This window comes from Oryctolagus cuniculus, chromosome 9 (genome assembly GCF_964237555.1).
Source record: "Oryctolagus cuniculus chromosome 9, mOryCun1.1, whole genome shotgun sequence".
In the NCBI taxonomy this organism is placed as follows: Eukaryota; Metazoa; Chordata; class Mammalia; order Lagomorpha; family Leporidae; genus Oryctolagus; species Oryctolagus cuniculus.
This window is the reverse complement of record NC_091440.1, coordinates 137440994-137465801: the sequence shown is the minus strand read 5'-3', so window position 1 is coordinate 137465801 and position 24808 is coordinate 137440994. Positions and strand designations below refer to the sequence as shown.

Sequence of the window (24808 nt, the reverse complement as noted above, 5' to 3'; positions counted from 1 at the left end):
GACTCAAGGCACCGGCTGCACTCAGCTGCAGGAAGTGCTTCCTCAGGCCCACCTGTGGCCCTGCCTCCACTGCGGGGCCTGTAGGCCTGCAGGCTGGCTGATCCGCGCCCCTGCCCCGGCTCCTGCGTCTCCTGCCTCCACTGCGGGGCCTGTAGGCCTGCAGGCTGGCTGATCCGCACCCCTGCCCCGGCTCCTGCGTCTCCTGCCTCCGCTGCGGGGCCTGTAGGCCTGCAGGCTGGCTGATCCGCACCCCTGCCCCAGCTCCTGCGTCTCCTGCCTCCGCTGCGGGGCCCTGTAGGCCTGCAGGCTGGCTGATCCGCACCCCTGCCCCAGCTCCTGTGTCTCCTGCCTCCGCTGCGGGGCCCTGTAGGCCTGCAGGCTGGCTGATCCGCACCCCTGCCCCAGCTCCTGTGTCTCCTGCCTCCGCTGCGGGGCCCTGTAGGCCTGCAGGCTGGCTGATCCGCACCCCTGCCCCGGCTCCTGTGTCTCCTGCCTCCGCTGCGGGGCCCTGTAGGCCTGCAGGCTGGCTGATCCGCACCCCTGCCCCGGCTCCTGTGTCTCCTGCCTCCACTGCGGGGCCTGTAGGCCTGCAGGCTGGCTGATCCGCGCCCCTGCCCCAGCTCCTGTGTCTCCTGCCTCCACTGCGGGGCCTGTAGGCCTGCAGGCTGGCTGATCCGCACCCCTGCCCCGGCTCCTGCGTCTCCTGCCTCCGCTGCGGGGCCTGTAGGCCTGCAGGCTGGCTGATCCGCACCCCTGCCCCGGCTCCTGCGTCTCCTGCCTCCACTGCGGGGCCCTGTAGGCCTGCAGGCTGGCTGATCCGCACCCCTGCCCCGGCTCCTGCGTCTCCTGCCTCCGCTGCGGGCCCTGTAGGCCTGCAGGCTGGCTGATCCGCACCCCTGCCCCAGCTCCTGTGTCTCCTGCCTCCGCTGCGGGGCCTGTAGGCCTGCAGGCTGGCTGATCCGCGCCCCTGCCCCGGCTCCTGCGTCTCCCGCTTTCCCGGCTCCCGCTGCCAGCCCTGCAGTGGGGCTCCCGCAGGGGCCCCCACCCTGTCTGCACACCACTTCCTTTCCCCTGTTGCCCACAGGGATTGGAAACCCCGGTGGTCAGAGCCCATGGGCCTGGAGGCCTGCGTCAGCCGTGGGGAGGATGAGGGGAACCCCGTTCCCCTTTCGTCAGCTCTGCTCTCAGCTCAGCCCGTTCCCGGGAGCCTGAGGTGGCAGGGACAGAGGGCAGGCTGGGAGCGGCGGGCGGGGGCCTGCGCGGCCCGGGCATCCGCTAAGTGCGGAACGACAGGCTGGTGGCACCCGGTTGGTGCAGTGGTGGGGGCTGAAGGGGGGAGCCCCAGGCGAGTGGGGGTGAGTGGAGGGTTAAAAATAGCAGCGGCCGGGTTTCGGTTGGCAAATGTGGAGGTGGGCGGGCGGTGTCTGCCTCCCCGGTCCCCTGAGTCACCCAGGGCAGCACCCCACACCCACCCCGCCCCACGGAGCAAGCAGTCCAGGGGCGTGTGACGGGGGAGGGGTGAGTGGAGGGGCACGTGCCCTGCCGGGCCAGTGAGCGGGGTTTGCTGGCCGTGAACCGTCACAGGGGCGCCCACTGTTCTGTAGCCCTCGCCCAGGCTGTGGGGAGGCCTCTGCTCAGACCCTGGGGCCGCTAAAGCTGTGCCCACTGCAGAATGTCAGGAGCCTCCCCCAGCCCTGAGGCCTTGGCAGGCCCCTGTCTGTCCTGCAGAGGCTGAGGGGCCGGGGGCAGGCACACTGCCCTCTGTGCCTCAGTGTCCCCAGCCGCCACGTGGGGAAGACTGGAGGAGATGACGTGTGCCAGGCCAGCTCCCAGCCTGGCGGGAGTGAGTGCACGCTGGGCCCGTCCCTGCGGTCGGTGTTGCCGATTGTAGTTCTGAGACAGGAGTGGGGAATGCTGAGGACACGGAGAGCAGACGCTGGGCCCGGCCCCAGTTCTCAGAAAGAAAACAGGCCGCATTCCCTGCTCCAGATTCCTGCACCCACGAGAGCCCGGCGCGGCGGGTGGGCGCCTGCTCCTCCACACCCTCGCTTCCCAGGGAGGCCGGGCAAGGGGACCCTCGCCAGCCGGGGAGGGGCGGGAGGTGGGCACTGCCAGCATGGCGTCTCCATACACAGTGGACAGGCATTTGCTGAGCCAGTCCTGCTGGGTGTCTAGCCCGTCCAAGGCCCTCAGCTGGACCCAGGGGACACAGGGTGCTGGGTGGGTGGACGTGGCTGGAGGGTCGCGTGGCCTGGTTCTCTGCCACCTCTCGGGTTGTGACTGTCGTGTGTGGGCTGCTGCAGGTGGTCAGAGAGCAGCATGTCCGCCCTCACCACAGGGTCGCTTGCTCTCGCCATGGAGGCCCCTGCACACCTGCAGGTTCCTGTCTCACCCAGCGCCCGCCTAGCGCTGTCCTAGTGTCCAAGCTGGGGAGACCCCTGCCGGGTGCAGATGGGAGTCAGAACATCTGGAGACCCTGCGCTGCGGAGTTCTGCTGCCCTCTGTGACACCAGTTGGGCAGATCCTCTGGGTCTCTGTCCCGAGTGAGTGCCAGCATTCGCGTGGCCTCCGCCTCGCTCCCCGCCGCTGTCCTGCAGCCTTGCCCCTGCTCGGGCTGCACAGGGCTTCTCGCCTGTGTCATTCACGCACAGCCAGGGAGGGCCGTGTGTTCTGTCGCACTGTGCTGGAGGCAGCTCACAGGAAGCGGTGGTGTGCTGGAACGCACATCTGAAAAGAGGGAGAACGCAAGAAGAAAAAGGAAGTGAAGGTAGGGGCCGCCTGCTGGGGACCAGGTGGGCACTGCTTCGGGCCATCTCTGGACGGGGCCCAGCCTGCCTGTGGAGCTGCTGGCGGAAGCAGGAGCAGGGCCAGACTCGGAGGCTGAGTGTGAACTTCGGTTCTGGAGTCCTGGCCACTCCGTGGCTGTGACCTCGCCATGTCGCCTGCCCTGCCTGTCGCCGGCTGCTGTGAACTCTGCCGGTCCCCGGGCCGTGGCAGCCGGCAGTGCAGCGCAGCCTGGGTCAGTGCCGTTGCTGACTCCTCTCTTAACAGCATGGCCCCGTGAGCGTTGTCTCGGCCTGGCTGAGCAGCCTTGGGGGTGGCGCATCCCTGGCTCACCCCACAGCCGCGAGGAGGAAGCTTGGACTGGTGGGAGTTGGGTGCGTGGGGAGCCAAGGCCCAGCAGACGAGGGCCCAACGAGGAGCCGGCAGACTTGTGAGGCTCTCTAGGGGAGAGGAGCCTGCAGAGGCAGCCCTGGGTGGCAGCTGCTGTGTCCGGCTGCAGAGAGGGGTTGCTGGCTCGAGGGGGCAGGGCGTCCCAGGCAGAGCCTGGCATACCTCAGACTCGCCCCACGCTGCCACTGGGGCCACAAATCTTGCCTGCTTGGAATGTTTTCATGTGGCAGGAAAGAGGGTGGTAGTGAGACATCGTGGTGAACTTCCTGTGGTAGGGATTGGAGACGCTGGGGGACAGATGTGGACTTGGCTCTCCCAGAGCTGCCAGGGCCTGAGGAACCCCAGGGCCCCATCAGCCTGAGGGGGCAGGAAGCCGGTGCGTGGACGTGGGCTCTGTGGGTGCCACCGAGAACCAGCTGTGCCCTCCGCATCCTTGGGCAGGTAGTGCAGGCCCGGGAGCCGATGGCCTCAGGCCCCAGCCATGTCCCCTTCCATGAGGGCGGCCCCCCACGGCTCTGGGGAGCCGGGGAACGGCCTCTCCCCCCCCCCCCCCGCCCAGCACGAGCTGCCGCTGCCATGGTTACATCTGCTTCCTGTTTGATTCATCTCAGCAGAAGGCAGGCGCAGCTCAGGCTCGGCCCCCACTCCGTGGAGCTGTTTACAGCAGCCGCGTGTGGGATTCCCAGAAAGAGACTCCAAACCGGACGTCCTGCGGCTGCAGAATACCCAGGTGTCAGGAGCTAAAAATAGCTGCCCAGCGGTGGCGGGGACAGGGGCGTGCCCACGGCCTCCTGCTCTGGGGCGCACAGCTGCCCTCTGCCTCAGTGCTCTGGGCGCTGTGGATGCCCTGGTTAGATGGCCGGCTGCTCACCTGACCACTGACCTCTGCCTGTGCCAGACGGGCGGTGCACGGCGGGTGGACTGGGGCGGGGGGCGCTTGTGCCCGGAGCCAGGCGGACGTGGTCTCTCCTGAAGCGGCCGCCCCGTGCCCGTGCACGGCGTGGGCACTGTGACCTGGGCCGTTGCGTTCAGTGGTGCTTGGGGCAGATCTCCCAGGTGCCCCTCGGCCGCAGCAGGGCCTCCGTGGGGCTGGCTGAGTTCCCCGTGTTTGCCGGAGCCCTCGTGGGGCCCATGTTTGGTGGGCACAGGTGGGCTGTGGCTGTGCACAGAGCCCAGCTCAGCCCCTCTCCAGTGAGCCTGGACGAGCTAGGGTCGCTGGACCTCAGTGCGCTCACCTGCGTGGGGGCTTGAAAACAGGAGCTGGCTCAGAGGCTGATGACCAGCGTTAGGTGAGTTGGCAAGTGTGAGAAGCTTGGAGCAACGCACACGGGAAGTGTGAGCCCACACGTGTTCACATGGAAGAAGGGAGGAACCCAGAGGTGGGCGCGGCGGGGGAGAGAAGTGCGGGCGCAGCTGAGGGGAGTAGAGTGGGGAGCAGGCACGGAGGCGCGTGCTGCGGAGTGGGGGCCCCGCCGTGCTCCTCAGCTGCTCCCGGGACTCCTCACCGCTGCCCTGCTGGTCTCTGTCCTGCCAACCCCAGCCCTCCTCTGGGCAGCCCCGTGGCCGTGCAGGCTGCTGAGCGGTGAGAGAACCCCTGGGAGGTGCACGGGGAGCGGTTGAAAGGGCTGGAGCCGGGAGCCCAGGCAGGAGAGGGCCCTGTGCTTTGTGCTCTGTGGGCTCTTGGAGTTCTTGTCATGTCTGCACCTGTGTAGCTCTTAACTTTCCCTTCGAGATGCGGGCCGTATTTGAAACTCCTTGGGAGGGAGAGCCAGTTTCATTGGTTTCCCTGTCCCTTCAGCCCCTGCTGTGGCTGTCCACGGAGGTCCTGTCTGCCTGTGCTTGCTGTCAGCCTCTTGGTCTTGTCCCCACTGGCCTGACCCGGCCTGCCTGGGCTGGTGCCAGCCTGCTGGGTGGCTGTGACCAGCTCCTGCCCGCACCTTCCCTCTGAAGCCCCCTCAGCAGAGTGTGTGACCAGACACCTGGAGGAAGAGCCCCTCACCAGCCCTCTGCCCTCTCCCAGCCTCGTCTGCCACCCCCCACGTTCTTGGTTTATTCTTGAGTTTCCTGCTGGCCCCGTGCAGGGGCTGGGACAGGGGTCTGGGGCTGGGACTTGCCATGAAGGACCCAGGCCCTCTGTCTGCTTCTGTTCAGGCTCTCGGAAGGGAGGGGGATGCCGGGCGCAGGGGGAGGGCTGCACGGGGAGCCTTGGGGAGCCTGTCCAGCCCAGAGCTCTGGCAGATCTGTGGCGTCTGTGACTGTGGCGCAAGTGCCAAGGGTGGGGCAGACCCCTGGGCAGAATTTCTGGGGGGTCTGGTTGTGGAGCAGGCCGGGCGGGGCCAGGTGCCCGGGGCCAGGTAAACTGCTTCTTGCTATGCTGTAGCTGTTTAGAAAAATGGCAGAAATGGGACTGCTCCCCAGCCTGCAGAGTGCAAAGGCTCCTCGATCCGTTTCCTCCTCGGGCAGCTGCCTTCACCAGCTGGGGAGGGGAGTGGGTGCAGGGCCGGCGGGTGCTGTCACCTGCACGGGACACACCGACACCTGCCCCAGGCTCCGTAGAACGCGCTGGCCCTAGGCAGGGAGCCAGGGCGGGTGCAGGAGTGTAACCCTGCCAGGAGTGGCTGTGGAAGCCTGCAGCTTTCCGACGGGTACGGCACAGATCCTCCCCACCAGTCCTCCCTCTGGGGCCTGGCAAGGAGCTCCACACAGTTCAGAGCCATTACCCCTTCTATGCAGTGCACAGTGTCCAGCACCAGTGGCCGCCAGGGGCGAGGCGTGGAGAACCTGGGCCTGTTCTCTGTGTCAGTGCTGCTGGCCAGCCTGGGCAGGGGACTGACGCCTGGCGTGGCCCCTTGGGACGTACCCAGGAGTCCAGTCCAGCAACCTGTGCTGGGTGAGCAGACCCTGCAGGACAAAGAGGAGTTTCTGGGGGAACCCATGTGGGTGCCTGTCCCAGGTGAGGGTGCCTGTCCCAGGTGGGTCCCTGTCCCAGGTGAGGGTGCCCGTCCCAGTGAGGGTGCCTGTCCCAGGTGGGTCCCTGTCCCAGGTGGGTACCTGTCCCCAGTGAGGGTGCTTCTCCCCGGTGAGGGTGCCCATCCGGGTGGCTGCCTACCTCTGGCACAGTGTTCTTGGGGCTCACCGACCCCAAGACACCTTGGTACTACATCTTGGGGGTAGCCAGGAGAGACTGTGTCGATCTCATGTCCAGAAGGGTGTGAGGTAAAGGTGGGTGCTGTCGGTGGGCCTCAGGTGGGCAGAGTAGAAGAGGAGCAGTGGTGTCTGCGGGTGGTCAGCGTCTCCGTGTCTAGCACTGCCCACAGGGGTCTCCCTGGCTTCTGTGGCTCAGATCCACAGTGCAGCCACCGCTGTGTCCCTGCGGTGACTTCTGGGTCAGGGGTCTGGGAGGGGCTGCTGCACAGAGAAAGATTGCGTCTCAGGGGTGCAGGGGGAGCTGGGTGGTCTCTCGCAGAGGAAGATTGCCTCTTGGGGTGCGGGGAGGGGCTTGTGGTCTCGCAAAGCAAGTGTTGCATCTCAGTTACGGGGGGGGGGGCTCGTGGTCTCTGGTGCAGGGGAGAGGATTGTGGGTGGCAGCCTAGGAGGGTCCTCGGCCTGTACTGTGCATTCTGGCTCCCACCAGCTCTGCCCTGACCACCAGGCCCTGCCCAGCCCCTCTCCCTCCTGGCCTCTCCCTCAGGCCCTGCCTCTTTCCTGCAGGCTGTGGGGGCCTGGCTTGGCCCCCAAGGGTGACGGTATCTGACCACACTGGGGCCGCTGATGTGTGAACCTGATTCTGCAGGTGGATCAGGACGGGGAGGGCCCAGGGGTCCTTCACAGCCAATGAGATTTGGAGAAGGAAGGGGAGCCCTCTCCAAGTGGTGGGGCCCACAAGGGATGCAGGCTTTGCACCCCCACCCCGTCCCTGCCTCTCACTCTGTCTTCTCTCTGCAGATGGGAGCCAAGTGAGCCAGGGCCCGCTACTCCAGTGCCCCCCAGCACAGGTAAGAGGCAGTCTGAGGGAGCCCGAGGTGGGAGATGAAGAGGAGGGGTGTAGGGGTGCAGTGGCAAGAAGTTGGGGGAGGGGAGGAGCCAGGAGTCAGAGAAGCAGGGGTTGGGGAGCCAGAGGAAGGAGGGAGCCCAGGGGAGGAGAGGAGCTGGGGGAAGGGAGGAGTTGGGGAGGGATCGGGGAGCCAGGGATGGGGGGTGGGGGGGCCAGGGGAAGGAGGGAGCTGGGTATATGTGGGAGCCAGGAGAGTGGGAGTAGCTGTGGGTTGGAGAAGTGGGGGAGCTGTTAACAAGCCACAGAGCTGGGAGGCTGGGTGGGGCGGCCCAGTGCCCAGCAGAGAAAGGCAGACAGGGTCCTCTTGTCCTGGCGGGGCAGGAAGCAGGAAGGAAAAGGACGCCGGGGATGGTACGCAGACCCTGTCCGCCCCAGCCCTGGGCAGCAGGTGTGCGGTTTGTCCACAGCTGCAGTCTTCCAGGGGCAGCCCCTGTGGGAAGGAACGACTCCTCCTGGTGACGTGGTGCTCCCTCTTCTCCCTACTCCCTCCCTGCTGGCCCAGGACATGCCAGGGGGCTAGGTCTCCACTGGACAAGGCCCGCCTTGCCTTCACTGCAGTCCATGTCCCCCCGGGGGCCTGCTCAGTGCAAGATCCCAGCCTGGCGTGCGGCGACCCCACGCGGCAGAGAGCATGGAAGGCAGGTGTCCTCTGCCCCCGTCGGGGCTGGCCAGAGGCCTACAGGCAGGTGCGGGTCAGGTGACGAGTGAGAGGGGAAAGGCAGCGGTGGCCAGGGAGAGGAGCCTGAGCCTGGGGCCGCGCGTGTCGGGGGTCCCTGCTGCACCTGGCCTCTTGTGCAGCACTGGGCATCACCCCAGAAAGCCAGGACAGCACAGCCTGATGGGGGTCTTTCCTGGGCAGGAGCATGCTGGTCTCTGAGACCCTGGCTCAGCCACAGGACCCCGCAGGGCCCCTCCCAGCTCAGGCCCTCTGCTGTGGCTCTCGCAGTTCCCCTCTTCCTCTCCCGAGAAGACACAAGAGCAGGGTGTGGCCTGGGCAGGTTGGGAGCCGTGCCCACTCTACCCCTTGTTGGGTGACCTTGGTGTTGCATCTGGGTTAGCAGAATGAGACTGGGAAGGTGGGCTGGCCCGGAGCTGTGTGCCTGCACTCCTCGCTGCTGGCCCTGGCCAGCTGGTCTGGCTGTCCCAGCTAGGGGCGCCTGGTGTTGGGACCCTGAGGAAAGCCTCTCTGAAGGCTGCCCACTAGTGCTGTCGTGCGTCCAGCCTGCCCCTGACCGCAGTGTCGCTGCTGGGCTGGCCTGGACCTGGCCTGCTGGTGCTTATGAGTAGTCTCTGTACCTTGGCAGGAGCTGAGCCCAGCCCTGAGCTGCTGTGGGAAGTGCCCACAGGCAAGCCCCTGGGCAAGGGGACCAGGAGACCTGTGCTGGGAACAGGGCTCTGCAGCCCTATGGGTGGCTGGGGCTGTCACCTTCCTCCCGAGACCCGGGATAGATGGGCAGGGGAGTGCGCTGCAGCAGAGGGCCCGCTGGCCTGCCTGGCTACCTGGCACATTCTGCAGTCCCAGGGCAGGGGGGTAGCTCGGGTCTCGATTCAGATACCGCCGGCTCTGGCTCGCGACTGCCCTTGGGGACAGCACCTGCCTTGTGGGTCCCCGGGGAGACCCAGCGGAGCAGGCCCTGGAGGGCCCCGCAGGCCCACCTGAGGGCCCCCCTTCCCTGTCCCCAGGCTGCCCCACGCCCTGCACGGACACGCCCGGTCCTCAGCGGCAGCCCATGGACCTGCGGGTGGGCCAGCGGCCCCCCGTGGAGCCCCCGCCGGAGCCTACACTGCTGGCCCTGCAGCCGCCCCCGCAGCGCCTGGGCCACCACCTCTTCCTCCCGGGCCTGCAGCAGCAGCGCGAGGCAGAGCCCATGAGGGTAAAGATGGAGCCCCCCCACCGCACCCCTCCCGTCCCCTCCCCTGTCCCTCCCGAGCTGCCAGCCCCGCCCACCGCTCTCCGTGGATGCGCAGGTGCCAGCGTCACAGGGGCTGCGGCAGGAGCAGGAGCTGCGGCAGCTTCTCAACAAAGACAAGAGCCGGCGCAGTAAGGACGGACACGGCCGTGAGGGCCTGCGGGAGCTCCCGGCTCTGCCTGGGCTGGGGCTGGGGGCCGGGGGCCGGGGGCTCGGCTCTGGCCTGGGCAGTGGCAGCGTGGCCGCCTGTCGCCCAGCCCAGCCCTCTCGTGGCCCTCGGGCCTGCAGGTGCCGTGGCCAGCAGTGTGGTGAAGCAGAAGTTGGCAGAAGTGATCCTGAAGAAGCAGCAGGCGGCGCTGGAGAGGACGGCCCACCCCAACGGCCCCAGCACCGCCTACAGGTGACCGCGTCCCGCCGGCCTCGGCTCCTGGCGCTCCCGGCCGTGCAGTCCCCTTCTCCTCCACGGTGGCCCCTTACCCCGCCCCCAGCTTGCTTCTGCACGTGGAGCCCCTTCTCTGCGTCTGCTGCAGGGGACAGACAGCATCCCCAGGGGCCCGCGCTGGCCTCTGCCCGTGCTGCGCGGCCCAGCCCTGCTGGAGCCCTGCTCCGGAGCTTGCTGTGCAGAGCCAGGGGCTGCGCCTCCGCCTCCGACACAGCTGTGCTGCTCTCCGCAGGACGCTGGAGCCCTTGGAGACTGACGGAGCCGCCCGCTGCCCGCTCGGGCGCTTTCTGCCCCCTGTTCCCGGCCTGCCCAGTGACACCCCCGAGCACTTCCCCCTGCGCAAGACAGGTGAGCTGGGCAGACCACAGGGCCTGTGGGGGCAGAGGCCGGGGAGCTGGGCCGGGGGCGCTGAGCAGCTGTGTGCCCCCACCCACCCCGCAGTCTCTGAGCCCAACCTGAAGCTGCGCTACAAGCCCAAGAAGTCCCTGGAGCGCAGGAAGAACCCCCTGCTCAGGAAGGAGAGCGCCCCCCCCAGCCTGCGGCGGAGGCCGGCCGAGACCCTGGGAGGTGAGGGCCGCCGGGCTGGGGCTGGCCTTGTCCTTGCTCCCTGCCACTCCCATGGGCGGGGGTGTGCGTCGGGCTGAGTGACATCTGCTGAGATGCTGTGGGCCAGTGGGGCACCCTCATCCCCTCTGTGGGGCAAGTCCTGGCTGCAGAGGCTGCCTGCCGGGGTCGGACGGCTCCCCGGCGTGCCCACACCGGCCTCTGACCGCGCCGCCCTTTCTCCCTGACCCCCAGACTCTTCCCCCAGCAGCAGCAGCACGCCTGCGTCCGGCTGTAGCTCCCCCAACGACAGCGAGCACGGCCCCAGCCCTGTCCTGGGCTCCGAGGTAAGGCCCGCGTGGCCCCTTCCCCGGAGGACAGTTCTGGGGCCGTGCTGTCCCCCTGGGGAGCAGTGCCAGGGCTCTTATCCTGCTCCCCGTGGCAGGCACTCCTGGGCCAGCGCCTGCGGCTGCAGGAGGCCTCTCTGGCGCCGTTTGCCTTGCCGACCGTGTCCCTGCTGCCCGCCATCACACTGGGGCTGCCGGCCCCTGCCAGGGTGAGTGGCGGCCCCCCCACCTCAACCCCCCAAGACCCCCCTGCTGTCTGCCAGCTCCCCCAGGACCTCTGCTCTCCCCCAGGCCGACAGTGACCGCAGAGCCCATCCGGCTCTGGGCCCTCGGGGGCCTGTCCTGGGGAGCCCCCACGTTCCCCTCTACCTGCCCCAGGGCCTGGAGCCTGAGGCTGGGAGCACCCTGTCCTCTGGCCTGCAGCCGGTTCTCCTCCTGGACCCCTCAGCGTCTCGTGGCCCCCTGCTGACAGGTGAGTCCCCTGCCCACCCTGGGGAGGGCCCTGCTTCCCGCACCCCATTATCCCGGCTTCCTCCCTGCCCCACGCTTGCCCCTTATGCCCCACCCTGTTCTTTCCAGTGCCCGGCCTCGGGCCCCTGCCCTTCCAGTTTGCTCAGTCCTTGCTGACCCCCGAGCGGCTCTCCGGGTCAGGCCTCCACTGGCCACTGAGCTGGACCCGCTCAGAGCCCCTGCAGCCACACCTGGAGCAGCTCAGGCCTCACCTGCCGCTGGCCGAGGTGAGCGCAGCAGGTGATGTGGAGGGTGTGCCTACCTGGTCTGGGGGCAGAAGAGGGCCTCCCCACACCAGCTGCTCACCCCATTCTTCCCTCCCAGAGGCCGGCCAAGCCCAGCGAGAAGCCCCGGCTCCGGCAGATGCCCTCCGCTGAGGGCCCCGGGCCAGACAGCGGTGGGGTGCGGCAGGGCGTGGATAATGGCCTTGAACACAGGGAGCCGAGCCACGGGCAGCCGGAGGCCAGAGGCCCTGTCGCACCTGCACGCCCCCCGCAGGTAGGGTCATGTCTGACCAGCTTGGAATGGGGGGGAGGGCACCAGTGTGCACAGCGCCCCCACACAGGGCCGTCTGCCAGCCCCGCAGGCCACATCCTACAGTAGCAGGTGCCACAGGTGCTGAGTCCCCTTCCCTCAGGTGCTGCTCTGGGAACAGAAGCACCTGCCTGGACCACCGCCCCGGGGAGGCACGGGGGACTGTGTGCTGCTTCCTCGGGCCCAGGGCGGGCACCGGCCGTTGTCCAGAGCTCAGTCCTCACCAGCGGCGCCTGCCTCGCTGCCAACCCCGGAGCCCGCCAGCCAGGCCCGCCTGCTGTCTAGCTCAGAGCCCCCTGCCCGGACCGTGCCCTTCACCACAGGTGAGAGGGAGGGGCTCGGGTGCACTCCTGGGGGTGCAGCGGGACTTTGCTGGCTCGTAGGGGGGACCAGAGGGCGGGGGTGGCGCCTCGGGCCAGCGTGAGCAGCCCAGTGGGAAAGCGTGGCGCTGCCGGGCCGCAGTGTGCCAGGGATTTTGAAAAACGCAGGAAGGCAAAAGATGGCACAAACAGCTGCCTCCTGAATTCTGCCACACTTGGGCCCACGTCCACGTGCCAGAACTGTGGAGGAGGTGCTTGGGAGGCCCTGTTGGCCCCGCACTGCACACGCTTCTTGCTGGCACCGGTCTCAGATGGAGACCCTGCGGTGGCCTCCTTGGCTGTGGCCGGGGTTTTGGGGGTTCCCCGGCCCCTCTGGGCTGTGCTCACAGGGCCCTCCTCTCCAGCTGACCTGGGCCAGAAGTCCTGTGGCTCTGAGCCCCAGGTGTGGGACGTCCTAGGGGCTCCTGCGCCCCGGGCGCTGGGCAGGCAGGGCTGCGGCCGTGCCAGCTGCAGCGGGTGCTCCCGGCAGGGCTGGTCTACGACTCCGTGATGCTGAAGCACCAGTGTCCCTGTGGGGACAGCAGCCGGCACCCCGAGCACGCCGGCCGCATCCAGAGCATCTGGTCCCGGCTGCAGGAGCGAGGGCTGCGGAGCCAGTGTGAGGTGAGGCGGGTGGGCCTGGGGCTGGCAGCAGGGGTGGGGGAGCGGGGCTCTGCGCCTGCCCTTCCGCAGTGTCTGAGGTGAGGCGGGTGGGCCTGGGGCCGGCGGCAGGGGTGGGGGGAGCGGGGCTCAGCGCCTGCCCTTCCGCAGTGTCTGAGGTGAGGCGGGTGGGCCTGGGGCCGGCGGCAGGGGTGGGGGGAGCAGGCTCAGCACCTGCCCTTCCACAGTGTCTGAGGTGAGGCGGGTGGGCCTGGGGCCGGCGGCAGGGGTGGGGGAGCAGGGCTCAGCGCCTGCCCTTCCGCAGTGTCTGAGGTGAGGTGGGTGGGCCTGGGGCCGGTGACAGGGGTGCGGGGAGCCGGCTCAGCGCCTGCCCTTCCGCAGTGTCTGAGGTGAGGCGGGTGGGCCTGGGGCCGGCGGCAGGGGTGGGGGAGCAGGGCTCAGCGCCTGCCCTTCCGCAGTGTCTGAGGTGAGGCGGGTGGGCCTGGGGCCGGTGACAGGGGTGCGGGGAGCCGGCTCAGCGCCTGCCCTTCCGCAGTGTCTGAGGTGAGGCGGGTGGGCCTGGGGAGGGCGGCGGGTGTGGGGGGAGCGGGCTCAGCGCCTGCCCTTCCACAGTGTCTGAGGTGAGGCGGGTGGGCCTGGGGAGGGCGGCGGGCGTGGGGGGAGCGGGCTTAGCGCCTGCCCTTCCGCAGTGTCTGAGGTGAGGCGGGTGGGCCTGGGACTGGCGGCAGGGGTGCGGGGAGCCGGCTCAGCGCCTGCCCTTCCGCAGTGTCTGCGGGGCCGCAAGGCCTCCCTGGAGGAGCTGCAGTCGGTGCACTCGGAGCGGCACGTGCTGCTGTACGGCACCAACCCGCTGAGCCGTCTGAAGCTGGACAACGGGAAGCTGGCAGGTAGGGCCCTGGCCGCCCCCGCCCGGCCACCCCTGCCCGCCGACCCCCTCGCTGCCCCCTCCTCACCACAGTGCCCCTCCCCCAGAGCTCCTGGAGCAGCGCATGTTCGTGATGCTGCCATGCGGCGGGGTCGGGGTAAGTGTGCCCAGCGTGTGTCCTCTGACCCGCCCCGGCTCCCTTCCCGCCCGAGAAAGGGGTTTGGGAGGTGCCCCTCACGGGGCTCCAGGAGCCCAGACAAGATCCCAGGTCGGTGGGCTGCCCGGCGTGGCCGCGGTGTGCCCAGAGGGTGCTGCAGACGCCCCCCTCGCCCCAGGTCTCGGCCCTGGTGGCTTTGCCCCCTCCCCCTCGCCCCCGGGGTGCCCCGGCCTGGCCTGTGAGGTGGAGCCCTCTGGAGCGGGTGCCACCGAGCGTCCTGCTCACCCCCCACCCCTGCCCGCACTTTCTGGTTCCCAACTGTTGTGCTTCTGTCTCCCTCCCCCTCTCCCTCTGTCTCTCTTCCTCCAGCCTCTTGCGACTGTCTCTGCCTTCCTGGCCTCTCTCGGTCGGCCTCGCCCTCCCCATCTCCCCACCATGCCCCCGGCCCCTCCCTAGCCTTGAGGCCCAGGGACTGGGTTTGGGGGCCTCCTGGCCTGGGCTAGGGGCCCCGAGTGGAAGACAGTGGTGCAGATGGCCCCTCCGGCTCCGACCGTCGGCAGGGCCTGAGCAGAGTCAGCTGGGGCCTAAAACCCCCCCGCCCGGCCCAAACCCCAAGTCCCGCCCAGGTAACGCCACGCCCCTCTCCCCTCCTCGGGGAGGCTGGTGTGATGCTGCCACTGACGCTGGGCGGACAGCTGGGAAGGGGCCCTGCTGGGGCTGGGGGCACAGGAGGCCATGCCTTTGGGCGGTGGGGCCCTGGGGAGGCAGCACTGTCTGCCCGGCTCCCTGCCCCTGGGGTCCCGGACCCTGGCCCCCGAAGGAAGCCCAGCATGATGCGGGCCCCGGCTCTGGCCCCGCAGGTGGACACTGACACCATCTGGAATGAGCTGCACTCCTCTAATGCGGCCCGCTGGGCCGCGGGCAGCGTCACTGACCTGGCCTTCAAGGTGGCTTCCCGGGAGCTGAAGGTAGGTGGCTTGGGGTACAGGAGGAGACCCAGGCCCCAGCCCTCACCATCCTGGATGCTGCCTCTGGGGTGCCAGGGACACAGCGGGCTCAGGGCCAGGGTGAGGTCTGGGCTCTCCAGGCACCCTGGAGCTATGACCCTGGCCCCCTCGGCATCCAGGGGATCAGGGTCCTATCGCCCAGGATGCCATGGCACTGCCTGCCACGTGCCTGCTTCTGCCCAGCGCAGAACTGCTCTGGGCTGCTCGCCCCATGGGAGCTCATCCCGAGGCCACGCCCAGGGGCCAGGGGCCTTTGTGCTCACTCTCCCTGGTGAGCCAGGGACAGTGTGGCTGGAGTCCCACCACAACCACAGCGGCGTCCTGGAGGTCCCGGCGGGTGCCAGCTGCAGAGCGGTGACAGCCAGGACACGCAGGCAGGGTCTCCGTGGTGCCAGGAGGAGCTGGTGTCCCCACACGAGGCTCCCTCTTTTTCCAGAATGGTTTTGCTGTGGTGCGGCCCCCAGGACACCATGCGGACCACTCCACGGCCATGTGAGGCCTGAGGGTGGAGGCGGGGGGGGGGTGAGAGCTTCCAGAGGGGGGTCCTGGGAGGGAATAGGCGATGAGACCTCTCTCCCACCCCCCACCAGGGGCTTCTGCTTCTTCAATTCCGTGGCCATCGCGTGCCGGCAGCTGCAGCAGCAGGGCAAGGCGAGCAAGGTCCTCATCGTGGACTGGGTGAGTGGGGCTCCCAGCCCAGAGGGAGGAGCCCACGCCTGGCTTGGGGGTGTGGCCTGCTGTCTTGTTCTGCACCAGGGCCCCAGGCCTCGGTTTCCCCGTGTGGGAAGTCTGGGCGACGATGATACTTGGATCTCTGCGTCGGGGGCCGAGAGACCCTGGACCGCGGCTGCCCTGGTGCCTGCTCGCGGGGCCACCTCAGCACCTCGTGCGGGACTGGGTGCCGCTCCTGCCACGTCCACCCCACACGTGCTCTCCTGGTGGCCTGGCCCCGCCCAGGGCTGCGTGTGGTCACTGCTCCATCGTCTGCACAGAGGGGGCGGGCACAGAATGTGCGTCACTCGGACGGGCTGGGGGGCCCGCAGCCGTGCGCGGAGCGGAGCGGAGACGTGAGACGTGTTTACTGCGGCGCACACCTCGAGATCCAGACAGTTCTCTCCCAGCGCGCGTCCATGGCTGCCTGCTCACACTGCAGAGATGTTTCTCTGCCCCTGCATGCGCACGGGGGCGGGGGGCTGCGTGTGGAGAGAGGGGCCTGGCGGCCGGCTGCCGCCAGCTGCCTCACCCCTGGCCTCCCGCGCAGGACGTGCACCACGGCAATGGCACGCAGCAGACCTTCTACCAGGACCCCAGCGTGCTCTACATCTCTCTGCACCGCCACGACGGCGGCAACTTCTTCCCGGGCAGCGGGGCCGTGGACGAGGTACCGCACGAGGGCCGGCCCTGCCACGCCGCCGCCGCCGCCGCCGCCGCCGCGTCCCTCCCGGCGTGCAGAGCGTCGCAGTCCTTCCTCCCTCACCCGGGTCCTGTGTTCCAGGTGGGCGCTGGCAGCGGAGAGGGCTTCAACGTGAACGTGGCCTGGGCTGGAGGCCTGGACCCCCCTATGGGGGACCCCGAGTACCTGGCTGCCTTCAGGTGAGCGCTCTCGGGGCCTCCGCTTTCCCCAGTGGACTGGCGGGTGGGGAGCGAGCATCACTCGGCCTGCCCCCCCACCCCGTCACAGACACAGGCAGCCCTGCAGGGAGACAAGAGTGAGGTCCGGGGCACGTTGCGAGGTCACTTCGCTGAGCCTGTGTGGGTGCACGTGGCCGTGGGCAGGGCGTGGTGAGCGACTGCCGCCTGGACGGGGCAGCCAGGTCCTGGGCTGACTCAGCAAAGGCCATTGGGGAGGAGGACCGGGGAGCGCGTCTCCAGACACTCCCCTGGGCGTCCTCTGCAGGAGCCCCGGGTTTGGGCTGGGGCTGGTGGGCACAGGGGAGCCTGTGGGCACAGGCTGACCAGAACCTCCAAGGGACTGGGCACCAGCCAGCTCTCAGGTCACTACCAGCGAGGGTTCAGAGCATTTGAAGTCCCTGAGGCCCAGTGCCAGGGGCCCAGCTCGGCTGGCGTGAGGCTGCCCTACCCAGTGCCCTGCCCAGGCCTCCCCAGCTGTGCACACACCACATACACACACGCCATGCACACGCAAACCACGTACACCACAAGCACACCACACACGACCATGTCATGCATACACCATACACACATGCCATGCACATGCCCTCATGGACACACCATGCACATGAACACACTGCATGCACACGCCTGCACAGGAACACACCACACCACGCACACACACCCCTGCACATGAGCACACTGGGCACACACCCTGCATATGCCCTCCTGTTTCCTCTGGCTCCCTCTGCTTGGCTCCTCTCTGCCCCCTTGCTCATTAACTGCCCTGGGTGGCCGAGTCCCTGGGTGTGCCAGGGATGTGGGTGCTGAGTGGGGGCACAGGGCACGCCGAAGCTGCGAGGAGCAGGGGTGCTGGGAGCAGGACGCCTGCAGCCCTGTGCACCGGCCCCCCCCTCACCTTCACAGGACGGTCGTGATGCCCGTCGCCCGGGAGTTCTCTCCAGACCTGGTGCTGGTGTCGGCAGGGTTTGATGCGGCCGAGGGCCACCCTGCCCCCCTGGGTGGCTACCGAGTCTCTGCCAAATGTAAGGGGCCCGGCCAAGGTTAGGTGCTGGGAGCAGGTGGGCTTGCGGGCTGGAGCGTGCTGCTGGCCCTGCCGTGGCTCCTGCTCCGGCCCCAGGGTGTGGGGTCCAGGGGAAGAGGGGAGGTGGTTCTCAGAACAGAGGCCGCCCCCGGAGAGCAGGGAGGACATGGTGTGGCCTCGCTCCGGCCCCCCAGTGCCCTGAGCCTTGGGTGGAGCTCTGGGAGTCTGCAGGTGCCCGCACAGGCAGAGAACGGCCACACCCGCCACCCTGCCTGCCTGCCTCTCCCTCCCCAGGTTTCGGGTGCATGACGCAGCAGCTGATGAGCCTGGCAGGAGGCGCCGTGGTGCTGGCCCTGGAGGGTGGCCATGACCTCACAGCCATCTGTGACGCCTCGGAGGCCTGCGTGGCCGCCCTGCTGGGCAACAAGGTGGGCGGCCCCCATCCACGCTCCAGGTCCCCAGAAGGGACGGGGTGGGCAGGGCGGCTAAAGGGCTGCTCTATGCAGGTGGACCCGCTTGCAGAAGAGGGCTGGACGCAGAAGCCCAACCTCAACGCCATCCGCTCCCTGGAGGCTGTGATCCGTGTGCACAGTGAGTGGGGCCAGGGCACCTGCTGAGCCCACACCCGGGGGAGCCTGCTATGCCCCAGAGTCACTCTGCAAGGGCCCTCACACGTGGGTGTCCTCCGAGCCCTCCAGATGGAGCCTACGGTGGCCTCTGTGGGGCAGAGAGCAAGCTGTCCCAGCTCTCACCAGTCCTGGGCCAGGGCCAGCCTATAGCTACACTCAGGCCTGTTGGCTACAAGGCCCAGCTCCCACCGCTCAGCCCTGGCTGCGAGGGTCCAGGCCTCCGCCTGTCGTTGAGTGACCTCTCCGTTTGGAAAGCGCCTTAAAATTCAAATTCAGCTCAGCACCTCCAGGTCCTGAGCAGCGGATGCAGAGACCCAGGGTCTGTGCTAGGAGTGCAGAAATGGAGTGGGTACCCCATCCGGGTTCAGCAGCTGATGACTCTTACTGGACCCTCTGCTGGCCCGGCCTTGCACTGTTCCTGTTGATGTCCACGGTGGTGGGCAAGATGAGTGTCCCCTGGTCCCAGGGGACGCAGAGTGGCTGGGGTGAGGCTGGCCCTCCAGGCTGCAGGAGGCAGACCCTGTGCACTCAGGAGCCCTGCCTCTGTGGGGCCAGCAGTGGCCTTTCAGCCCAAGTGGTGAGGGAGAGGCAAGGCCCTGAGGCACCAACACAGCCACCCTGGTCAGGGCGGGGGTAGGGGTGGGGATAGAGGCTGGTGGAGTGCTGACCCCAAGCCGAGGACATGCTTGCCACTCCTCCGGCCCAGGCCCCTGCTCCCCAGCCCCTGATACGCTTCCTATCCCAGGCAAGTACTGGGGCTGCATGCAGCGCCTGGCCGCCTGCCCTGGCTCCTGGGTGCCCAGGGGCCCGGGGACCGACGCAGAAGTGGAGGCTGTGACAGCACTGGCATCCCTCTCTGTGGGCATCCTGGCCGAAGACAGGTAACACAGACCCTGGCCCTGCGTCCCCAGGATCTTCCCAGCCTGAGGACCCGAGCCCTGCGTGGTAGCCCCTGGCTTGCAGCCTCGCCTCCCCTCCCCTGCACAGGCCTACTGAGCAGCTGACGGAAGAGGAAGAACCCATGAACCTCTGAGGCGCCAACGGCTCTGCTGCCTGCCCTGCCCTGCCCTGCCCTGCCCTTGGGACCGGGACCTCTCCCAGCCTCTGCTCCCAGGTCCCTGCAGGGCCTGGGCCAGGAGGGGGCAGAGCAGACCCCAGCACGCCTCAGGATGGGACGGAGGACGGGCTGGGGCCCACCCATAACCACTGTTCTCACCCTGCAGGCCCCAGACTGCACACAGCCCCACGCCCCACGCACAAATGTGAACTTGGCCTCGGCCGGGAGCCCCTGTAGGCTCTGTAGCCTGAGGGCCCCGTCCCTGGGGGAGAGCCCTCCCATCTCCGCGCCGTGGAGCCCACAGGTGCCCTGGGAGCTCTGCTTCCTGACCCAATGGTGCCAAACCTTCATCTCCCACAGGAGCACAGCGCAGCCCAGGGACCCTGTGATCCGGGGCCTCCCCTGCCAGCTGCCGCTCCTGCCCCACGGGGCTGGCTCGGCTGAGGGCGAGGGGGCCTCCCTGCCATCTTCAAGGCTTTCGGGGTCTAGGCCTGGGTCCAGGAAGGAAGGAGTGTGAGTGTGAGTGTGTGTGTGTGTGTGTATGTGCGTGCACAGGCGCCGAGCGTAAGACAGTGAGTCTGTGTGTGGTGTCTCCCCCACTATACCCTGTGCATGTTTTTGTAAAAAAAAAGGAAAAATGGAAAAAAAATCTGAACAATAAATGTTTTATTTGCTTTAAAAACGCCTGTGAGAGGACCGTGCAGTTCCGAGCCGCGTGCGGGGCTGGGCTCAGCTCTGCGGGAGGAGCCCGTTCTCCACCTACCTGGCCCTGCTGCCCCGCCCGCGAGGACAGGAGGCGCACCGAGGGAGGGAGCCCTGCCTTCGCGGCTCTGGGCCTGCCCGGCCTTTCCAGGCCTGCTCCTGAGCCTGCGGCAGCTGGGCAGGGCCTCGAGGTGGACAGCGGCACCCAGGGCCGCCGGGCGGGGCTGGCGGGACCCCCGTGACAGCCCCTTCCCGAAGGTCTCCACCCCGCGAGAAACCAGGGTCAATCCAAAGGGCCGACGCAGTGACCACAGATAAGGCAGAGCTGGGGCGGGGCAGGCCCGTAGTGGGGGGCAGTGAGGGGCATGGTGTGGGGGCAGGTGTGGGGCAGCAGCACGGCCCCCCGTGCCCCCCGGGCAGGCGGGTGCGAGCACACGTGTGAGGCGAGTGGCACTCTGGCCCTCGGCGACCCTTACAACGGGAGGGGGCTGCTGACAGCCCCTGGGCGGCGGCCGGGGCAGCAGGCCACAGGATCCCCACCCCACCTGTCACCAAGGATGCTTCCTCACCAGTGTCACCGGTGGCCCCGAGGCAGGACCCCGCCCCCACGCCCCTCGTCCTGAGACCTGTTTCCTGCCAGAGTCCTGGGTGCCCCCCGGCCCCATCCAGGTCAGAAGTCGCTGAGGATGCTGATGTCGGCGAAGTCTGCCCGGTAGCGGTGGGCATACAGGCCCAGCAGGAAGGCCCACTTGAAGGAGATGCAGCTCCACACACACGACAGGTAGTAGCCGCCGGGGTCAGTGAGGCCTGCGGGGGGAGCACCCGTCAGAGCCACGCCGGGGTGTGGCGGAGGCGGCTGAGCCTGCAGGGGTGCAGGGGGCGCGCAGCGCTGGGCAGGGGGCCATGCCGTCTCTGACCTCTGCCAGGCTACTTTCTGCCGCTGCCACCAGGGGGCGCGGCTCCCAGCTGCACGCTTCTTACCTCCCTGACCACTGCTCTCGGCAGCAACCCAGGGAACCCAGCATGGGGTGCAAAGAGGCCCCAGAGCCCCAGGGTCACCTCCACCTGCCCTGCTCCCCCCGGCCCCGGGGACGGCCCTCACTCTGGTGTTGGGTGATGGCCAGCGCGAGGAAGGTGCAGAAGGCGGCCACGGAGACGGTGGCGAAGAGGACACCCACGAAGAAGAAGCCACGAAGCCCCTTGAGCCAGGTCCTCCAGTAGTCCTGCTTGTACATGATATGCGTCACCAGCACCCAGAGCGCCAGCACCCCTGCGGGACAGGCGCGTCAGCCACACAGGGCCCACAGTGCCAGCACCCCTGCGGGACAGGTGCATCAGACCACCCAGGGCCCACAGTGCCAGCACCCCTGAGAGACCACCTAGGGTCCACCATGCATGTATACCTGAGACGCAGACCACCCGGCACCCACAGCGCCAGCACACCAGAGAAACGGTCAGGCCACCAGGGCCCACAGTGCACATATACCTGAGACACGGTCAGAGCGCCCAGCACCCACAGTGCCAGCACACCTGTAGGACACTGGGAGACCACCCAGCCCCCAGCCCTCCAGGTCCACCGGGCCGGGCATATCTGGGAGAGGCCGCTGAGAGGGCACGCCTTGGTCACTGGTTGCAGTGTGCACACAGGGCCACAGGCACTCATCACTTCCTAACGGGGTCCACGCAGACACCAGCCCCCACCGTCTCCTGTTCTGGACAGTGTGGACTTCCCTAAGACGTCCCTACACCGGCACTCTGCACCGCCACCCTCCAGCTTGTCAGCGTCCTGCTGTCCTCTCGTTCGGTGGGTGCTGACGAACGCCAAGCGAGCGGAATCTGCTGAGTTTCCCGACTTGTCCAGCCCGCAAAGGGGTCCTGAGAGGGAAAGTGTGGGGGGCCGCGGTGGCCCCACCTGCTTCCTGGGGACTTCCTGCCCCCAGCCCCCCGCCTAGTCTCAGGGTCCCCACCTGCACAGCAGGCTCCTCCAGGGCGGGAGGCTCCCAGGGCCACCGGGCAGGTGCCTGGCCTTCTTGACCTCGCGCTGTTCCCGGTTTGCAGCCAAGGGCGGCCGGGTACCCCCCAGCCTCCCCTGGGCCTGCCCTCTGGGCCTGGGTGGGCACCTCCCCCAGCACTGCTGCCACTCAGCCGGTACCATTCAGTCCTCGGTGCCAGGCAGTGCCTGGTGGCACAGCCCTAAGGCTGGAACAAATGTGGACTCCATTGCCAAGGGCCTGGGGCAGGGCAGCTGCAGGCTCCCGGCTGGCCCTGGGCATGGGCCACACAGGCTGTAGGCCCAGCAGCCTCCGAGATGCACGCAGCCAGCGTGGTCTCTGGCGAGGGCCAGTGAGACAGGCGCCCGACACCATCTGCTGCCCTGCTCTCTTAGGCCAGGCAGCCAAGGTAAGGGCATTGGTCAAATTGGCTGTCTCTTAACATGCCTGAAATGGCCCACGGTCTTAAGAAGTCGGGGAAAGCAGTCACCATGGAGCTCAGCATGACACCAGGCAGCCTTTGAGGGACATGGTCCCACGAGAACCTGGGCATGGCGCTCCCATGCCACCAAGGGGGTGGGCCCAGGGCTCTGCACCAAGAGGGCTGCTTCCCAACCTGCCTTGGGGCTGGGGGCTTGGCACGTGGGTCCTGCCACCCCGCAGGTCAGGGAGGGCCACTCGGGCATCTTTTCATGGCTGACCACGAGGGAAACACCAGCCCAGGCTTCTGCGAGCACCTGTGGCCTCCGTCCCCAGAAGTCTCTCCCGGTGCCAAGATGGGGGTACCCGGCTCGTTCTCAAAGGTCCTGGGGATGAGACTGAGTGCCACCGGGCCATCTGGGACAGGCCCACCAGCTCCTCCCCGCCCTGTCTCCTCCTGCCACAGGGGCTGGAGTCGGGGAGCTTTCCCCCAGAAGATTCTGGGAGCCAGCCTCAGAGACAAATGAGGTCAGAGTACTCCTCTGTGACTCAGCAGTTTCTGGGTTAGGAAATGCTGAGATGGGGCCCCCGAGGACGCCAGCTCAGCCCACTGGCCATGCCCCAAATGCCATCCCCAGCAACATGCTTACCCCCAACAGAGCTGAGGGTGGCTGTCTGGGGCTACTTCACTTGCCTCCCTCCACCCTCAGCCCTGCCCAGCCCCTTCCTACGCCCCCTCCTCCACTAACTGGTCTCCCCAGCTCAGCCCACCGGCCATGCCCCAAACTCCCATCCCTGTCCCCCCACCGAGTAAGATGCCCTGGGACTCCAGGAAGCCCGGTTTGCACAACCTGGGTGAAGCAGATGGGTGCCCAGGACCCCCTGGCTACCAGTCCATGCCAGCCCTCGTGCTGCCTCCCCCTCACCCACTTCAGGGGCCCTGCTGAGCTCTGGGCTCCCAGCCGGCTGGCCAAGGGCTCCCAGGGATGTCTGGACCACTGTGCCCTTGGCCAGCCAGCTGGGAGCCCGGCCGAGGTGAGGAAGGGTTAGGTGCAGCGGGGAGCCCAAAGGAAACCACAGAGAAGCAGGACGGTGCCTGGGTCAGGTACAGCCCAGCTCCTCCGGTGGGAGGAGAGGCCCAGGGCTCCCTGCCGACAGCTCTCAGAGCAACGGAGACCCTGGGCAGGAGTCACGTCCCCCTGTCCCCAGCCAGGAGGGCTCTGCCCGCAGGGCTCCAGGGCGGACCTGACACAGCCCCAGAGCTGCTCCCGGTGACTCAGCAGCTTCTGCCTAGGGAAGTGCCTGTCCGTGCAGCGCTCACGAGCCGGCGAACCTGCTGACTCCTCGTCCCCAAAGAGGAAGCCCGGCTGGCTGCAGACCCCATCTGCCCGCCACCGCGTGGTCTGGCTCTCCCGGGCCACCTCAAAGGCTCTGTGCAAGGACGCTCCCCCGCCGGCCTGCCTCAGCACCCAGAGAGGGCAGGGCCTGGCCAGGCAGGGCGGGCACAGGGAGGGACCACACCTCAGCCCTGGAGGGAACCCAAGCTCTCGGTGGCTTCTCCCCACGCCACTTACGCAGCGGAGGAAACAGGCCCAGGAGGCACCCACATGCCCGGCAGCCCCCCCCCAACCTCCCCCGGGTGGGCCCCTAACTGTCCCCCTTCTCACAGGTCCCAGCACCCATAGGACCCCGGTGGTGCACAGGGTGCAGAGGGGGAGGGGAAGGGAGCTAGGCTCCATGGGAGTGAGCAGCCCCAGGGCACCCCGTGTTTCTCTTGGAATTGCTTGGCCTGGGCCTGTACAGGCTCCTGTAAGGTGGGGACCCCCCCACCAGTTCCTGCTGCGACCTGCGAGGGCCATGAGGAGATGAGGGTTTCCACTGCAGGCCCTTTGGGCTGAAGGTTCTGGGGAGGGGGGATCGGGTCAGCGGGTGTCAAAGTATCCCCTCACCACACTTCTCCTGCACAAGCGTGCAGCCCTGGGCAAGCTGTTCACTGACTCCGTCTCCGCCCCCGGACCCGTGAGGCCGGCTCACTGATGACACCCACCTGGAGGGGCTCCCGAGTAGGGACGCAGGCACTGCAGGCCACACAGAGCAGCTCCACCGCGAGCGCCAAGGTGCACAGCAACAGGCCTCGCTCGGAGCCGCAGCCGGCGATGGCTCCTAAGCCCTTCGGCTCCCTGCCGGACTCCGCTGGCGCTGTGTCTGCGCCGGCAGGCAGGCGGAACGACTCCCGAGGGTCCCCCAGCCCTCTCCCTTCCCCAGCACCCCGCACTAGGTGCAAGGGGCGCTGGAGGGGCGGGGGCCGCCCAGGCCTGAGCGTGGAGGGGCGCCCCGCTGAGGGCAGGCTGAAGTGAGCGCGGCGGAAGCAGAGGGGTCCGGAGGGGCGCGCCCGGGAGGCCAGCGGGCAGGGCGCCCTGGGCGCGCAGCTGATCCGGACGGCACCGGGGACGCCCAGACCCTGGCCCCTCGGGGCCTGCGCTGCCATTGCGCGTGTTCGGCCGCAGCCCCCAACCCTTCCCACTCCCGTCGCTCCCGGAACCGCAGACGGAGCCCGCCCCGTGTCCCCAGCGCCCCGGGGTACCTGCGAGCCCGCCCATGGCCGCGGTCGCCGGCTGTCTGTAGACCACGGTCCAGACGAGGAAGATGGAGAAGCCGGCTACCGAGCTGACGCCGGCGTAGGCGGCGCGGAGGCCCAGCTGCAGCCGCGTAGGGGCCATGGGCTGCGGCGCGGCGTGCGGAGGCGAGCGCTGCGGGCGCAGGTGCAGGCCCTGCCGGGCCCGATGGCCCTGCCCCTCCCCGCCCCGTCAGCGGAGCCCCGCCCCGCCTC

The 24808-nt window shown here is 68.3% G+C and overlaps 2 protein-coding genes across 17 annotated transcripts in view; one reads left to right on the top strand and one right to left on the bottom strand.

Annotated features, from left to right (window-relative positions):
• Positions 1-19547, top strand: part of HDAC7 (histone deacetylase 7) — a 23524-nt gene extending 3977 nt beyond the window's left edge. For 4 of the 15 annotated variants that reach the window (XM_051850413.2, XM_051850418.2, XM_051850420.2 and 1 more), the window contains exons 2-27: positions 7120-7169; positions 7731-7910; positions 8912-9102; positions 9197-9269; positions 9427-9538; positions 9813-9928; positions 10022-10147; positions 10379-10470; positions 10569-10679; positions 10762-10942; positions 11050-11207; positions 11305-11478; positions 11618-11837; positions 12364-12497; positions 13261-13381; positions 13467-13516; positions 14377-14484; positions 14960-15015; positions 15114-15201; positions 15785-15904; positions 16019-16116; positions 17062-17180; positions 17474-17607; positions 17686-17770; positions 18554-18689; positions 18772-19547. In XM_051850413.2, coding sequence (XP_051706373.1) covers positions 7120-7169; positions 7731-7910; positions 8912-9102; positions 9197-9269; positions 9427-9538; positions 9813-9928; positions 10022-10147; positions 10379-10470; positions 10569-10679; positions 10762-10942; positions 11050-11207; positions 11305-11478; positions 11618-11837; positions 12364-12497; positions 13261-13381; positions 13467-13516; positions 14377-14484; positions 14960-15015; positions 15114-15201; positions 15785-15904; positions 16019-16116; positions 17062-17180; positions 17474-17607; positions 17686-17770; positions 18554-18689; positions 18772-18841 — 3103 coding nt within the window. In that variant the 3' untranslated portion in view covers positions 18842-19547. Of the gene's footprint in view, positions 1-3754; positions 4464-7119; positions 7170-7635; positions 7915-8911; positions 9103-9196; positions 9270-9426; positions 9539-9812; positions 9929-10021; positions 10148-10378; positions 10471-10568; positions 10680-10761; positions 10943-11049; positions 11208-11304; positions 11479-11617; positions 11838-12363; positions 12498-13260; positions 13382-13466; positions 13517-14376; positions 14485-14959; positions 15016-15113; positions 15202-15784; positions 15905-16018; positions 16117-17061; positions 17181-17473; positions 17608-17685; positions 17771-18553; positions 18690-18719 lie in introns of those variants that run through there. The other 11 variants (XM_051850421.2, XM_070049742.1, XM_070049743.1 and 8 more) reach the window with 8 other exon arrangements.
• Positions 19515-24808, bottom strand: SLC48A1 (solute carrier family 48 member 1). 2 transcript variants are annotated; one of them, XM_070049746.1, is made up of 4 exons: positions 24563-24792; positions 22296-22364; positions 20670-20837; positions 19515-20374 (listed from the first exon to the last, which is right to left on the bottom strand). In XM_070049746.1, the coding sequence occupies exons 1-4, from the start codon at positions 24696-24698 to the stop codon at positions 20238-20240; spliced, it is 510 nt and encodes a 169-aa protein (XP_069905847.1). In that variant the 5' UTR covers positions 24699-24792; the 3' UTR covers positions 19515-20237. The 2 variants fall into 2 exon arrangements, with proteins under 2 accessions (XP_069905847.1, XP_002712714.2); XM_002712668.5 differs by lacking the exon at positions 22296-22364 and having other exon boundaries at positions 24563-24808.

Coding starts and splice junctions, on each gene's coding strand:
- SLC48A1 (XM_070049746.1), bottom strand. CDS start 24,698: ATGGCCCCTACGCGGCTGCAGCTGGGCCTCCGCGCCGCCTACGCCGGC. Junction 22,365..24,562: donor GGCCATGGGCGGGCTCGCAG/GTACCCCGGGGC, acceptor TCTCATCCCCAG/GACCTTTGAGAACGAGCCGG. Junction 20,375..20,669: donor GGCCATCACCCAACACCAGA/GTGAGGGCCGTC, acceptor CTCCCCCCGCAG/GCCTCACTGACCCCGGCGGC.